We start from the raw sequence: 12,474 nt of genomic DNA on the forward strand, positions 1-12,474 counted from the left end.
ACGCACAATAGGCAGACTAGGGAGGTTATTTCCCACAGTCAAAGTCCCACAATAAACTCTACAACGCTAATATTCCCGTAAACTTTTCACAGTTGTGTTCTCTGGGTGTCACCGAGTAGACTGATACCCCATTTCATTGCTCCACATTCCAACACTCCAACCATGTTTAACATTATCAAGTCTAAATATGACATGATTTCACCAATTGTAACCTTCTGCATCACTTTCAAAGAGGGACTTTTATTTTAAAGGTGAACCGCAAATTCCACTATTGTGGCTAATCCTTATTGTGGCTAGCTTCACAACCCGGTCCTGTCATAGTATAGTAGTCAGATGAAGCTAGCTGGATGCTTATAACGTTAGTTTTGGGCAACAGGCTAGCTAGTTTTTTTCAATAGCAGAACAACAAGTGGCTACCTAGCTAATACTTACTCTAATGGATTCCCTAATCATTGCTAAGAATATTGAAAATTACTGCAGTTTCTACTGTTCATTTGTTGTTGTTTTTCCAGGCTGGTTGCGTTGGTGCTAGCTAAATTAGGTACCAAGCTAAAGCTAGCTAGTTACCCCAGAAGTTGTTGATAACATCTGTATCAAAGATATTTGCTAACGTTTTTGATCCTGTTCATTTGACCCTGATCTAATATCAAATGCTTACACAGATGTTTTCACATTCGGTCGAACAAATAATGCCTTATTACCAATGCGGTATTGTACAGTTTTGACAGTGATCGTAATGGTGGCGCTTGGCTTTAAAAAAATATGTATTTTTTTATTATTATTATTTTTTTATTAACAGTAACAGTAACATGCAAAACATAACAGCCAGAGGGATTCCACAAAGAAATTAGAAAAAATAAAACTAATTCACATATCAATTCAAATACAGACATGTAGCGAATATTTTTTTTTTTTACATTTTGTTTTGTATACATTTTTAATGACTAAATAGTTTTCCAAATCAGATTAAAAAAATTAAGAAAAGGGGCTTTTTCTTCATAAATTGATTTCTGTATGAAAATAATTCCTAATAAAATAAAGAAATTTCTGACATACTCACGTTCAATTGTGGAATCAGTGTGGTAAAATAAGGTCAAACTTAGAAATTCCAATGGTTGTATGTAATTTGAGGCCAAGATATACTTTTACATCAGTCCAGAACACTTCACTATATAAATAATGACAGAATAAGTGTACAATAGATTCAGTTTCTAGTTCACAAAAACTGCATTCAATGGTAACATCAGGTATATATTTAGAAATCAAGCTATTACACGGATAGAATCTATGGATAATCTTAAAGGAGATCTCCTTTACTTTATTGGTCACCATACATTTGTGTGGAGTGAGCCAAGCACGACGCCAGTTTACATCAAACGATGAAGCCCAACAAAATATCACAGAGGGAATAGACTTCCTGTAGAAAATATCCCTAAATAAACGATTGTTGAATTTCGTATCTAGTAGACCTATGCCGTTCACCTGGATATCGCTTACAATCGTGGACATTCCAAAATATGCATTATTCTGAAGTAAAGTTTATCCCACTAGGTATAGCTTTAATAACAGTGTCATATTCCTTGTTTGAAACCTCAAAGTTGTATCTTTCCATAAATTATCTCAACGTAAATAGATTACCACTAATATTAACTAATTGGCTGACAAGGACAATGTTTTTCGAGAACCAATTATGGTAAAATAACATCTTGTTTCTATGTAATATCGACACATTGTTCCATATAAAAAATGTATGAGTTGAAAAGTTGTTTATACAACAAAGCCCAGCACATTAAACCTGCTTGTGAAAAGCCGGCAGTTTCACAGGAAGTTTACCCACAATATATGGACTTTGTAGTGAAAAATGAAGCCCTCCGAACTTCTGAAAAACAAAATGAGGTATAATATTCCAGAAACTGAGGATTTTTTATGTACCTTTTTAATCCAGTTGACCTTAGATATCTGATTTAAAGAGAGTGAAGTCAGACATTTAGACCGCCATCACAAACCTTGTTGGTGATAACATCTCTTTTTATCTTATGTGGCTTGTTTTTCCATATGCAGTTGTACAATAGCCTATCTAAGGTACAGAAAGTGGATTTGGGAATGTCAATAGATGAAAAAAGATAGCCCCTCAGCTTTGGATAAAAGCACCCTTCCATGAAGACTTAAATCCCTCCCTAACCATGAGGATACTTTTTTGGGGACAGATTAAGATCAGGGTTCAAATTAAGATCATTCACAGATTTTTGGTGATCTTTACACCGAGGTAGGTTAAAAAGGTATCTTTTTTCAGAGATGTTACAATCTGCTGGATTGTAACATCTGGATTGTCCCTACTTGCATGTGCAAATTCAGCACACACAACATTCTATAATAGAATTGTGTTATTTGATGTGTCAAATGAAAAGCTTATTTGATGCGTCAAATAGTGTTTTGACGTGTATCTTTTTTGACACGCAAAGACCCAAACGGCATTTCATATGTTTGAGCAAAGGGCAACAAAGTTTTGTCACGTCGCCTAAATTCACTATAATAGGCATGGCCTAATATGTAGACTAGCATACAAATGGTGGATTAATGACCATTAGTGTAAAGTACTTAAGTAAAAATACTTTAAAGTACTACTTAAGTAACTTTTTGGGGTATCTGTACTTTGCTTTATGATTTACGTTTCTGTCAACTTTAACATTTACTTCATTGCATTCTTAAAGAAAATAATGTACTTTTTACTCCGTACATTTTCCCTGACACCCAAAAGCACTCATTACATTTTTGAATGCTTAGCAGGACAGAAAAATTGTCAAATTCATGCACTTATCAAGAGAACATCCCTAGTCATCACTACTGCCTCTGATCTGACGGACGCACTGCACACACATGCTTTGTTTGTAAATTATGTCTGAGTGTTGAAGTGTGGCCCGACAATCAGTAAATAAATAAAAAACAAGAAAACGGTGGCGTCTGGTTTTCTTAAAATAAGGAATTAAAAATTATTAATACTTTTACTTTTGATACTTAAGTATATTTAAAACCGAATACTTTTAGATTTGTACTCAAGTAGTGTTTTACTCTGTGACTTTCACTTTTACTCAAGTAATTTTCTATTAAGGTATCTTTACTTTTACTCCAGTATGACAATTGGGTACTTTTTCCACCACTGTTAATGCCCCAGCCTATGAATTAACTTCTCTCTTCTCTGTCTTCACTGTTCACTTTTTGCGCAATTCATGCATCTCCACTGGCCTCTCTCTTCCACCCTCTCTGTATGTCTCTTATAACTTGAACCAGTAGCCTAGCCCAATGCGTGTCCCAGAAGTAGCAATATATTTTGGTGACATATTTTGAGCAATTCAAAAATATACTTCGCAAAAATACAAACGCAAGATGGTAAGTGTTGGTTCCATGTTTCATGAGCTGAAATGGTCCCAGAAATGTTCCATGTGCACAAAAAACATTTTTTCTCCCAAATTCTGTGCACAAATTTGTTTACATCCCTGTTAGTGAGCATTTCTCCTTGCCAAGATAATCCATTGACCTGACAGGTGTGGCATTTCAAGAAGCTGATTAAACAAAATTATCATTACACAGGTCCACCTTGTGCTGGGGACAATAAAAGGCCACTAAAATGTGCCGTTTTGTCACACAACACAATGACACAGATGTCTCAAGTTTTGAAGGAGTGTGCAATTGGTATGCTGACTGCAGGAATGTCAACCAGAGCTGTTGCCAGAGAATTGAATGTTCATTTCTCTACCATAAGTCGCCTCAATGTCATTTTCGAGAATTTGGCAGTATGTTAAACTGGCCTCACATCAACTGCAGACCACGTGTAACCATGCCAGCCCAGGACCTCCACATTCAGCTTCTTTACCTGCGGGATGGTCTGAGTCGAGCTAACCGGACATTGATGAAACTGTGGGTTTGCACAAGTAAACAATTTCTGCACTAACTGTCAGAAACCTCCTCAGGGAAGCTCATCTGTGTGCTTGTTGTCCTCACCAGGATCTCTACCTGACTGCAGTTTGGCATCGCAACTGACTTCAGTGGGCAAATGCTTACCTTCAATGGCCACTGGCACGCTGAAAAAGTGTGCTCTTCATGGGTGAATCCCGGTTTCAACTGTACCGGGCAGATGTCGTGTGACTGAGTGGTTTGCTGATGTTAACATTGTGAACAGAGTGCCCCATGGTGGCTGTGAGGTTATGATATGGACAGGCATAAGCTACGGACAACAAACACAATTGCATTTTATCGATGGCAATTTGAATGCATAGAGATACAGTGACGAGATCCTGATGCCCATTGTCGTGCCATTCATCCGCCACCGTCACCTCATGTTTCAGCATAATAATGTATGACCCCATGTCACAAGGATCTGTACACAATTCCTGGAAGCTGAAAATGACCCAGTTCTTCCATGGTCTGCATACTCACCAGACATGGTGCCCATTGAGCATGTTTGGGATGTTCTGGATCGACGTGTACGACAGAGTGTTCCAGTTACTGCAAATATCCAGCAACTTCGCACAGCCATTGAAGAGGACTGGGACAACATTCCACAGGCCACAATCAACAGCATGATCAAGTCTCTGCAAAGGAGATGTCGCGCTGCGTATGGGAAATGGTGGTCACACCAGATACTGACTGTTTTTCTGATCCACGCCCCTACCTTTAAAAAATAAAATATTAAGGTATCTGTGATCAACATATGCATATCTGTATTCCCAGTCATGTGAAATCCATAGATTAGGGCCTAATGAATTTATTTCAATTTACTGATTTCCTTTAATGAACTGTACTTCAGTAAAATATTTGAAATTGTTGCATGTTGTGTTTATATTGTTATTCAGCTTCTCTGATCACATTGTCTGATCACATTGTCTGATCACATTGTCTGATCACATTGTCTGGTGGTAAAAATGCATTAAATGGGGAAGCATCTGTTCTTCCAACACCCAATGTTTGTTTACAATGGGAATTCTGATGTAATACATTTCAATGTTAGAATGTTTCCAATTAAATTTATGAAGTAAATTAGAACGTTTTGCTATCAGTCTAATTTGCATAAACATTGTGATTGGATGATAGCTGTGCGGGTTATCGATTCAGGATCAAATCCTTTGATCTCCTCGAGCTCATTAATGATCGAATTGCCGAAAGGAGTGGAAGGTAATAGCTGAATAGAGACGGAAACCAGGCTATAAATCATGTGCTTCACCAAAGAATAACACCACACCACTCATCTCTGCCAGTAACCTTCTGGTAACGAGTCTATTTCCTTGGCCACAAGGCCAAGCAACTGCCCCGGGAGCTGCAGCTTTGTGGGAGGATTATGTGTACTGAAAAAACCTGTGGTCGTGGCTGACTGGTTAAGGGTTTGGAGTGAGAGCAGCAGTGCTTTTCTGATGTAGCTACTTCAAGTATGGCCTCCTTTGTTGTGATATACTTCAGTTCAGTACACACAAACTCTGTGGGTTAAGTGATTTATTTTTATTTTTTAATGACTCCATCATTTTGAGTCATTCATGTATGCGAAGCCTGTGTATTATGATATATGTTATACATTATTTATGGAGAGTCCTGAGACAAACATTTGCAATGCATAAGAAGCTTGCTTCAGGCACCAGCAATGCTGCGAGGAGAGAGATGTTTACCCACCAAAGTCCCTGTTTTTTTAGAAACATCTTTGTAATTAAAATGGAGGAATGGGAATAGAAAAGATTGTATTACCTATTGATGTCATAAAAGTATCTGAAGTACCTTCCAAAGTACACATTCTCATCAATTCCAAATGGAAGGTAGTTTAAATTGATTGAACCAGCATGTGAAATGGTCTGTTAGGGGTAAATATTTGTATGTGGTTCACTTGTACTCGAAGAAACCGTGCACATATTCAACCATTTCTGCCATAAATGCTTGTTTCAGGATAAATCACAGGCAAATAATTACAGTATTCATAGTAAGGATGAACAATAAAAGGCTTGATTTAAAAACAAACCATGTCATTTGTGCAAATAAAGACGAAAGTCTGGGGAGGGAGGTGTCACCTCTGTTGCTGAGCTACATGGTAATTGGTCGTCGGCGCTTTGCTTTCACGGTCAGTGGAAACAAAGATTGCGTCATTAAGTTCCCTTTCTGATAACCGCCACCGCGCCAATGGAACGGAAGATCTTAACTGAATGACTATGCCATTAGTAAAGAAAAGTGCCTAAGGGAAATTAACTGGAATGGTGAATAATTAAGATAATAGCTCTATTTGCACATGGCAGCATTAAAAAGCGCCAAAACAGACTGAATCACATTCAATTATGGGTTCCGTTACTCTTTTATACAACACCTTTTGCTGTGGTGGTCAATTTTGAGACGTTTTTATACAGCAACATACTGAACAGCTTGAGGTATAAAAGGTTTTTGCTCAATTATTTTAAGGAACTGTGGATTGGGCCACTTGCACCAAGTACATGTTCAATTGGTACTGCATAAGAAGGCACATTCTCTAGTCACCACATCCATAAGGTTCCCTGGCCTTGTACGTTAACAATTCAACACATGAACATGTACTCAAATGCCTTTTTCATTTGTTGATTTAGTATGGTTGTTGCTACTTTGCCTTCTGGCAGCATATTTGAATTATTATTATTATTTTGTACGCATTGACAGTTTTTGACCTTGAACTGAACTACAAATGCTGGCATAGTTTCTGTCTCTGTGCTTGGTTCTGTCTGTCTTCTGCAGTTATTAGCTTGTTGTGTTAACAAGCTAATAAGATGAGGAATAAATTACACTCTCATAACCTTTTGTGTTCTCTTGTCTCTGGCTGCACAGCGGATGTCAAAGGTGGAATAGAGAGAACATTTTAGACATTCTGTCGAACAGACACACTCCTACACACAGTGAGTGCTTGCCAGAAAACACCCCACAAATTTTCATAAATACTGTAAGTGAACAACATGGGCCATCCTAGAATGGTCTGAGTTTTGAGTATTTTTGTCTGTCACACACACGATTAAGCAATGTTCCCTGTAACTGAGGTCAGCAGCGGTAGAACTCTGTCATTGGCTTGTCTCTGTCATCATGAGTAGGATAAATGACACAGGCTGATCACCTGTCTGCATCTGCTCGTCAACTCAACTGCTTCCCTGATGTCAGGGAGAATTACCAGAGCTGGCGATAGCCCGTGGAGGGAAGGTCACCGATTTGCCAGAGATTACTGTAATCGCCATACAATATGATAAAGGTTTTGGCATGTTGGCACAATCTCTAGATTGTCTGGAATCATGTAATATAGACCATGTTAAATGGGACACGGGGTGCACTAGTCTCTCACAGCCACTGCAAGGAAAGGTCATTCAATATATATGGAAATTATGTCTGGTCTCCGTTACTTATGGATCACAGCTTGTTACATAGATAGTTTCCAGTAACGTTGGTGTGAAGTGGAACGGTGTATGAATGGAGAAGGCCTGCAGTACACCGCCTCCATAAAAACAAAATTTTGTAAGGGTTCCTTTGTGTCAGCCAGCCTAGTATATTTTATATTGAAATGGTGTTATTTGTATTTATTATGGATCCCCATTAGCTGCTGACTTGGCAGCAGCTACTCTTTCTGAGGTCCAGCAAAATTAAGGCAGTAATGAGATGTATTTCAGAATAGATTCTTTGTCCACTGTCTATGGGCATGTAAGAGCATACATGAAATGAACATGGTTCATTATGATATGTATGTGGTTTGTCCATGTCGTCGATCAACATCATGTAGACGATCTAGTCAGTGGTTTTGTGTCTGCGGTCATATGAATAGCCATCTTCCGTTAATTGAACGTTTCCATATGTATGCCAGATTTACCAGTGTATTATTTCATTTAGAATATGGCATGATAAAAGATGAGATACAACTTGTATCATGTTAAAAAGGAATCAACCATGCCTAGCTAACTGACAAGCATAACATGTTTTGGCATTCCGTTTTTTAAATTTGGATTCGAACAAGATGATAAGTGAGTTCTACAGCGGTTTGAAAACAGAGTAAATCGGGCCTGAGGGGTTTTATTTGGGGATTCTGTTGGGTTGCATTCTGTTGCGGAGGCAGCACTCTAGCTGTCGGAGCCATTCCCACATGAGTGTAATGGCAGAGGATGGCTAGTGGTAGATTCTCACGGACACCCGCACACTAATGCATCCCAGATTCTTGGAACAAATGACCCAAATACTCAGTGACTCAAAGAAATCTACCGACGTACTGCAGATTTATTATAACTCTCGAGTCGCACACAGGATATTATTGCAAACCGTAGCGATTTCATGTTTCATGTCATGTGTATTGAACTCAACTAGATATGTCTGCATTAATGGATGAGTGTTCCCATAGTAGAGCGAGGAGAGCTCTATTACTGTTGCGAAATCGCAGTATTCGGCTATAGGCCTATATGCAGTGAAATTAGTCTGGGGTTAGATTATGCCACATGACAAAAACAGATATGTTGGTGCTTTGTCCGTCTTCTAACGTCTAGCGACTTGATGTAAGATTTTGAGCAGGCACATTCATTCCTATAAATGTTAAGCATCCTAAATTCAAATCCTTTGACTAGCATTAAAATCATTGTGCATTTTAGAGTGGCTCTAATGATTACTTATACCCCTTGCACAGTTTTGGGCTTGGAGAATAGGATCTGCTATAAAACATCTCTATTCATCCCATGACCAAAGCAGGATGTAAGGGTGAGCAGAATCTCCCTTGACACCTAAACCTGGCCATTCAAGATGCTGATTCAGTCGATATCCTTAACCTAGACAGCCTCTCTCTGTCTCAGTCCGATGCTGTGGCCTCGGCTCTGCTCTCCCACTCCACTGGTCTAATGAGAGACTGTCGGTCAGGTCCTGAATGCTCAGGCAGCCTCCACAAAGCACCACAATCCCTGCTGCTGGTGGTGTGGGGTGGGGGGGTTGCCGGGTAACCTCCAGTCGTGGCATGTACTTTAAACTATTGACTTAGCCTTTACCCAGAGGTCCGTGTGTTGTCAGATCTACACAGAGGTGGCGCAGAGTGGATCCTCTGCCATGCTGTCTCATCTATCTCATCTGGGCTCGAAAGTGATCGGCCTCAAAGGACATGAAAGAGTCCCTGTATCTGTGCTGCTTTGAAAAGGATCACACATCTGGCACAGTGGGAGGTGTTTATTTTTTATTATTGCATTATTAAGCTACAATGAGTTTTTCACCTTGAATCATGTTTAATGTAGACACTTGATTTAAATGTTATTTTTCCGTAAGTATTGAAAATGAAATTGCCTACAGCTAAACTGTGTGTTCAAAATGGCACACTGTAGCAAAACTCTTTACAACGGAAAATATAAACCAGTAGTTCTCGTTGGATAATTTCACATACAACCTTCCCATTTTACTCATCTTTCTTCTGTTTCGGGCCTTATGAACATGACCCATTAAATCTGCAGATTACCTCTGGTGCAGGGATGTGTAGATGAGTAAATAACTTCTTCCCCTACCCACATAAAAACAGTTCTCCCTGTGTCTGGTTGCAACTAATTTTCTCCATGAACAGTGCAGTGGTTACCTCACCCACCTAAGCAACATCAGAACATTTCTTCATTACAGATTCATTACAGCTAGCTATTAATAGGCCACATCTGCCCTGTTGCAATGCACTGACAATGAATATTGCCCAACATAGTCTCCAGATGCTATGCTTAAGTCATTTCCAAATCATACCAGTATAAAACAGATTTTCGTTGTGCCTCATCAAGATAAGTCCAGATTTGCATTGCTCTTATGGGCAAAAAACAGCTATTGAAAAATATTCAAGTCCCTTAACTAATTAAAAAAGGCTTTGAACAGTTGCTTTAGAAAAGAAAAAAAATAGTATAAGATGAGTGAAATCTGAATGTGTTGACACTACAGGAAAGAGGAAGTGTCTAGTCCTTTCATTCTATTTGTGGAGACTGATCCATTCTCATGGGCATGCACTGAGCCAGACACTTGTTTGATACTCAAGTCGCGCTATTTGAGGTTATTATATTGTGGAGAAAGCATAACTTGCTAGTCATTTCATTCTGACATGGCCATCTGGAAACGTCAGTCACAGATTATTGGTGCTTGTCAAGATGAACAAAGCGATTGGTGACTTTGCTAGTCATGCATTTTCTGTGCTGCTGCAATCCTGCTCCCAATCTCTGTGAGCGTCTGTGTGAGCAGTCGTCGTCGTGTGTGGTGTGTGTGCTCTTGTGCACCTGTGGGTTTGGTCGATGTTAAAGTTCATGTACAGTAATGACATGAAATCTGAGGAATTGCTCATTTGTCCTGGGATTTCTGATCTGGTCGGTGTTCCAGACAGTCTTCTGTTGGGGGAGGGTGGAGACTTAATATGGAAATTACATTAATTACCAGACTATCCAACAGATGTGACCCTCACCCCACTCAACATAACTACTCATCTAATAAAGGACCTTCAAGATACAATTACATTTTTGTGTATATATTGTATGAATTGACAAAGTTAAATTGTTCTCTATTTGTGAAATGAGAATCCTCAATCCAACTAACAAACTGTTTATTTCAATGGATGGATGATGATATTAGCCTTTGAATGTTGCACATTTTGGGGGGTTTAAGAATGTTTCAGATTTTCTTTGGCAGCACAACCAAGATAGCTTGAGTGATAATCATTGAACAGAACTAAAACTCAGGCTAAAAAGAGCAAACTGAGGATCTCCAATCTCTGCTTCATTAACTTGTCAGAAACTAGCATTTCCTCCTCGCTCTCTTGCTCACTTGGACTCAGACTGTCTACTTTAGGCTACGCTGTCAGTAGCCGGTTGTCAATTCCAATGCCCTGAGTTGCTAAACATATTGACATGTTTCTGTTTCAGCGCCGGACCCAAAGGAGACAACATCTATGAGTGGAGGTCAACCATCCTGGGACCACCGGGCTCTGTTTACGAGGGAGGGGTCTTTTTCCTGGACATCGCCTTCACACCCGACTACCCCTTCAAACCACCCAAGGTCAGCACCCACCGCCACACTGTGACCACAAATGGTTTATAGCTTTAGTGCCATTGTGCTGCTCTCTTCCTGTGTGGAGAACTCTTGCTTTAATGTAATTTCAACAGCTAACATGATTTTCTGGAAATCTGGTGTGCTCCTCCAAGCCTTTACCAGTTCATATTTTCAATTCATTCTTTATTAGCCTTTTCATGAAACATACCCTGTGGAGTATTTTCGGTTGTTGGATGTCATTATCAAGTGTATGAAATGTGCTTTTGGATATCTCTTTGCTTCTTATAACCCAATTTCCCTCTCACTGGCTTTCATTTTGAGTTCTGACTCTCTCTCATTTTGTCTGTTTCCTCCCCCCTTCTTTCATTCTCTCTTTTTGTCTCTGTTTCTCTCTGAGCTGTGTAAGAACAAGCTCTGCTGTTTGACAGCAGACTCAAACAAATCCACAGGCTCAAGCTCTGCTCCGTGTAGCCAGAGGGCTCAAGTGTTTTGTCCCACTGTGATCTGTAGCCAGTCCTTCCGTCACTATAGCACATGATACATGCTCCATTGGAGTTTTGCTGTATACTATAGACTCTTACCAGAGCTTTTTTCAAGCCCCTAACTGAAACTCCAGTTTGACAAGCTTGTTGGACAGATTGGAAGTATAAGATTCAGTTGTTAGGGTTAGTGGGGCAGAGAGTGCACCATTGTGGGGTTATTTATAATGTCCTGTTCTCGGTGTGTTCAGAATGCCAAGGCTCATTAGAAGTTTCCTCTGCAAGGTCAGGGTCAGTCTGTCCAGATGTTGGTGATTGGAGGACTGGGCTGGTGTCAGGTGTCAGGCCTAAACAGATGTCAGACTCACGGTCAATCAGAAACATGATAGTAAACTTAACAGGGATGTTTGTGTGGATGTTTCTTGTACAAAGATTTGACATCAGCACATTTGAAACCAAATAAAGTAATTTTTACCCCTTATTTGAATCCCTGTGAAAGTCTTATGGGAATGATTGTTTTCCTCTCAAACTAATATATGTAACGGTTGTAGCGAGATTAGAGATGGGCATGGGTTTTTTTCTGGGGCATTTCATGACAATTATAAAGGTTTTCTGCATATTGGTAAATGCACCATGCTGCCCCCTTTTGGCTATATTAAAGCCTAAGGAAATTAAATTCTGGTATTTTGTTATGGTATATCAAGTCTGCAGCCGTGTTATAAAGGTTGTCACCATCTGCTCAACGAAGAAATTACACACACTGCTATTTTATTTTGTCCCATTTAGACTATTCTACTGTCAGTATTGATGCTGAACCAGGGTTCTAAACTATAAATGCTTTTAAATGCTTTTCTTTCTTTTCCTGTACTCACCAGGTAACATTTCGGACGAGGATCTACCACTGTAACATCAACAGTCAGGGGGTGATCTGTCTGGACATCCTGAAGGACAACTGGAGCCCCGCCCTCACCATCTCCAAGGTGCT

At 39.5% G+C, this 12,474-nt stretch overlaps 1 protein-coding gene across 1 annotated transcript in view; it reads left to right on the forward strand.

Annotated features, from left to right (window-relative positions):
* The window catches only part of LOC111958845 (ubiquitin-conjugating enzyme E2 E1), a 44,882-nt gene that overhangs the window by 19,158 nt on the left and 13,250 nt on the right, over window positions 1-12,474 (forward strand). The window contains exon 4 of the mRNA XM_070437256.1: window positions 10,884-11,016. Within this exon, the coding sequence (XP_070293357.1) occupies window positions 10,884-11,016 (133 nt within the window). The remainder of the gene's footprint in view (window positions 1-10,883; window positions 11,017-12,474) is intronic.

The sequence above is a fragment of the Salvelinus sp. IW2-2015 genome, linkage group LG35 (genome assembly GCF_002910315.2).
Source record: "Salvelinus sp. IW2-2015 linkage group LG35, ASM291031v2, whole genome shotgun sequence".
Classification (NCBI taxonomy): Eukaryota; Metazoa; Chordata; class Actinopteri; order Salmoniformes; family Salmonidae; genus Salvelinus; species Salvelinus sp. IW2-2015.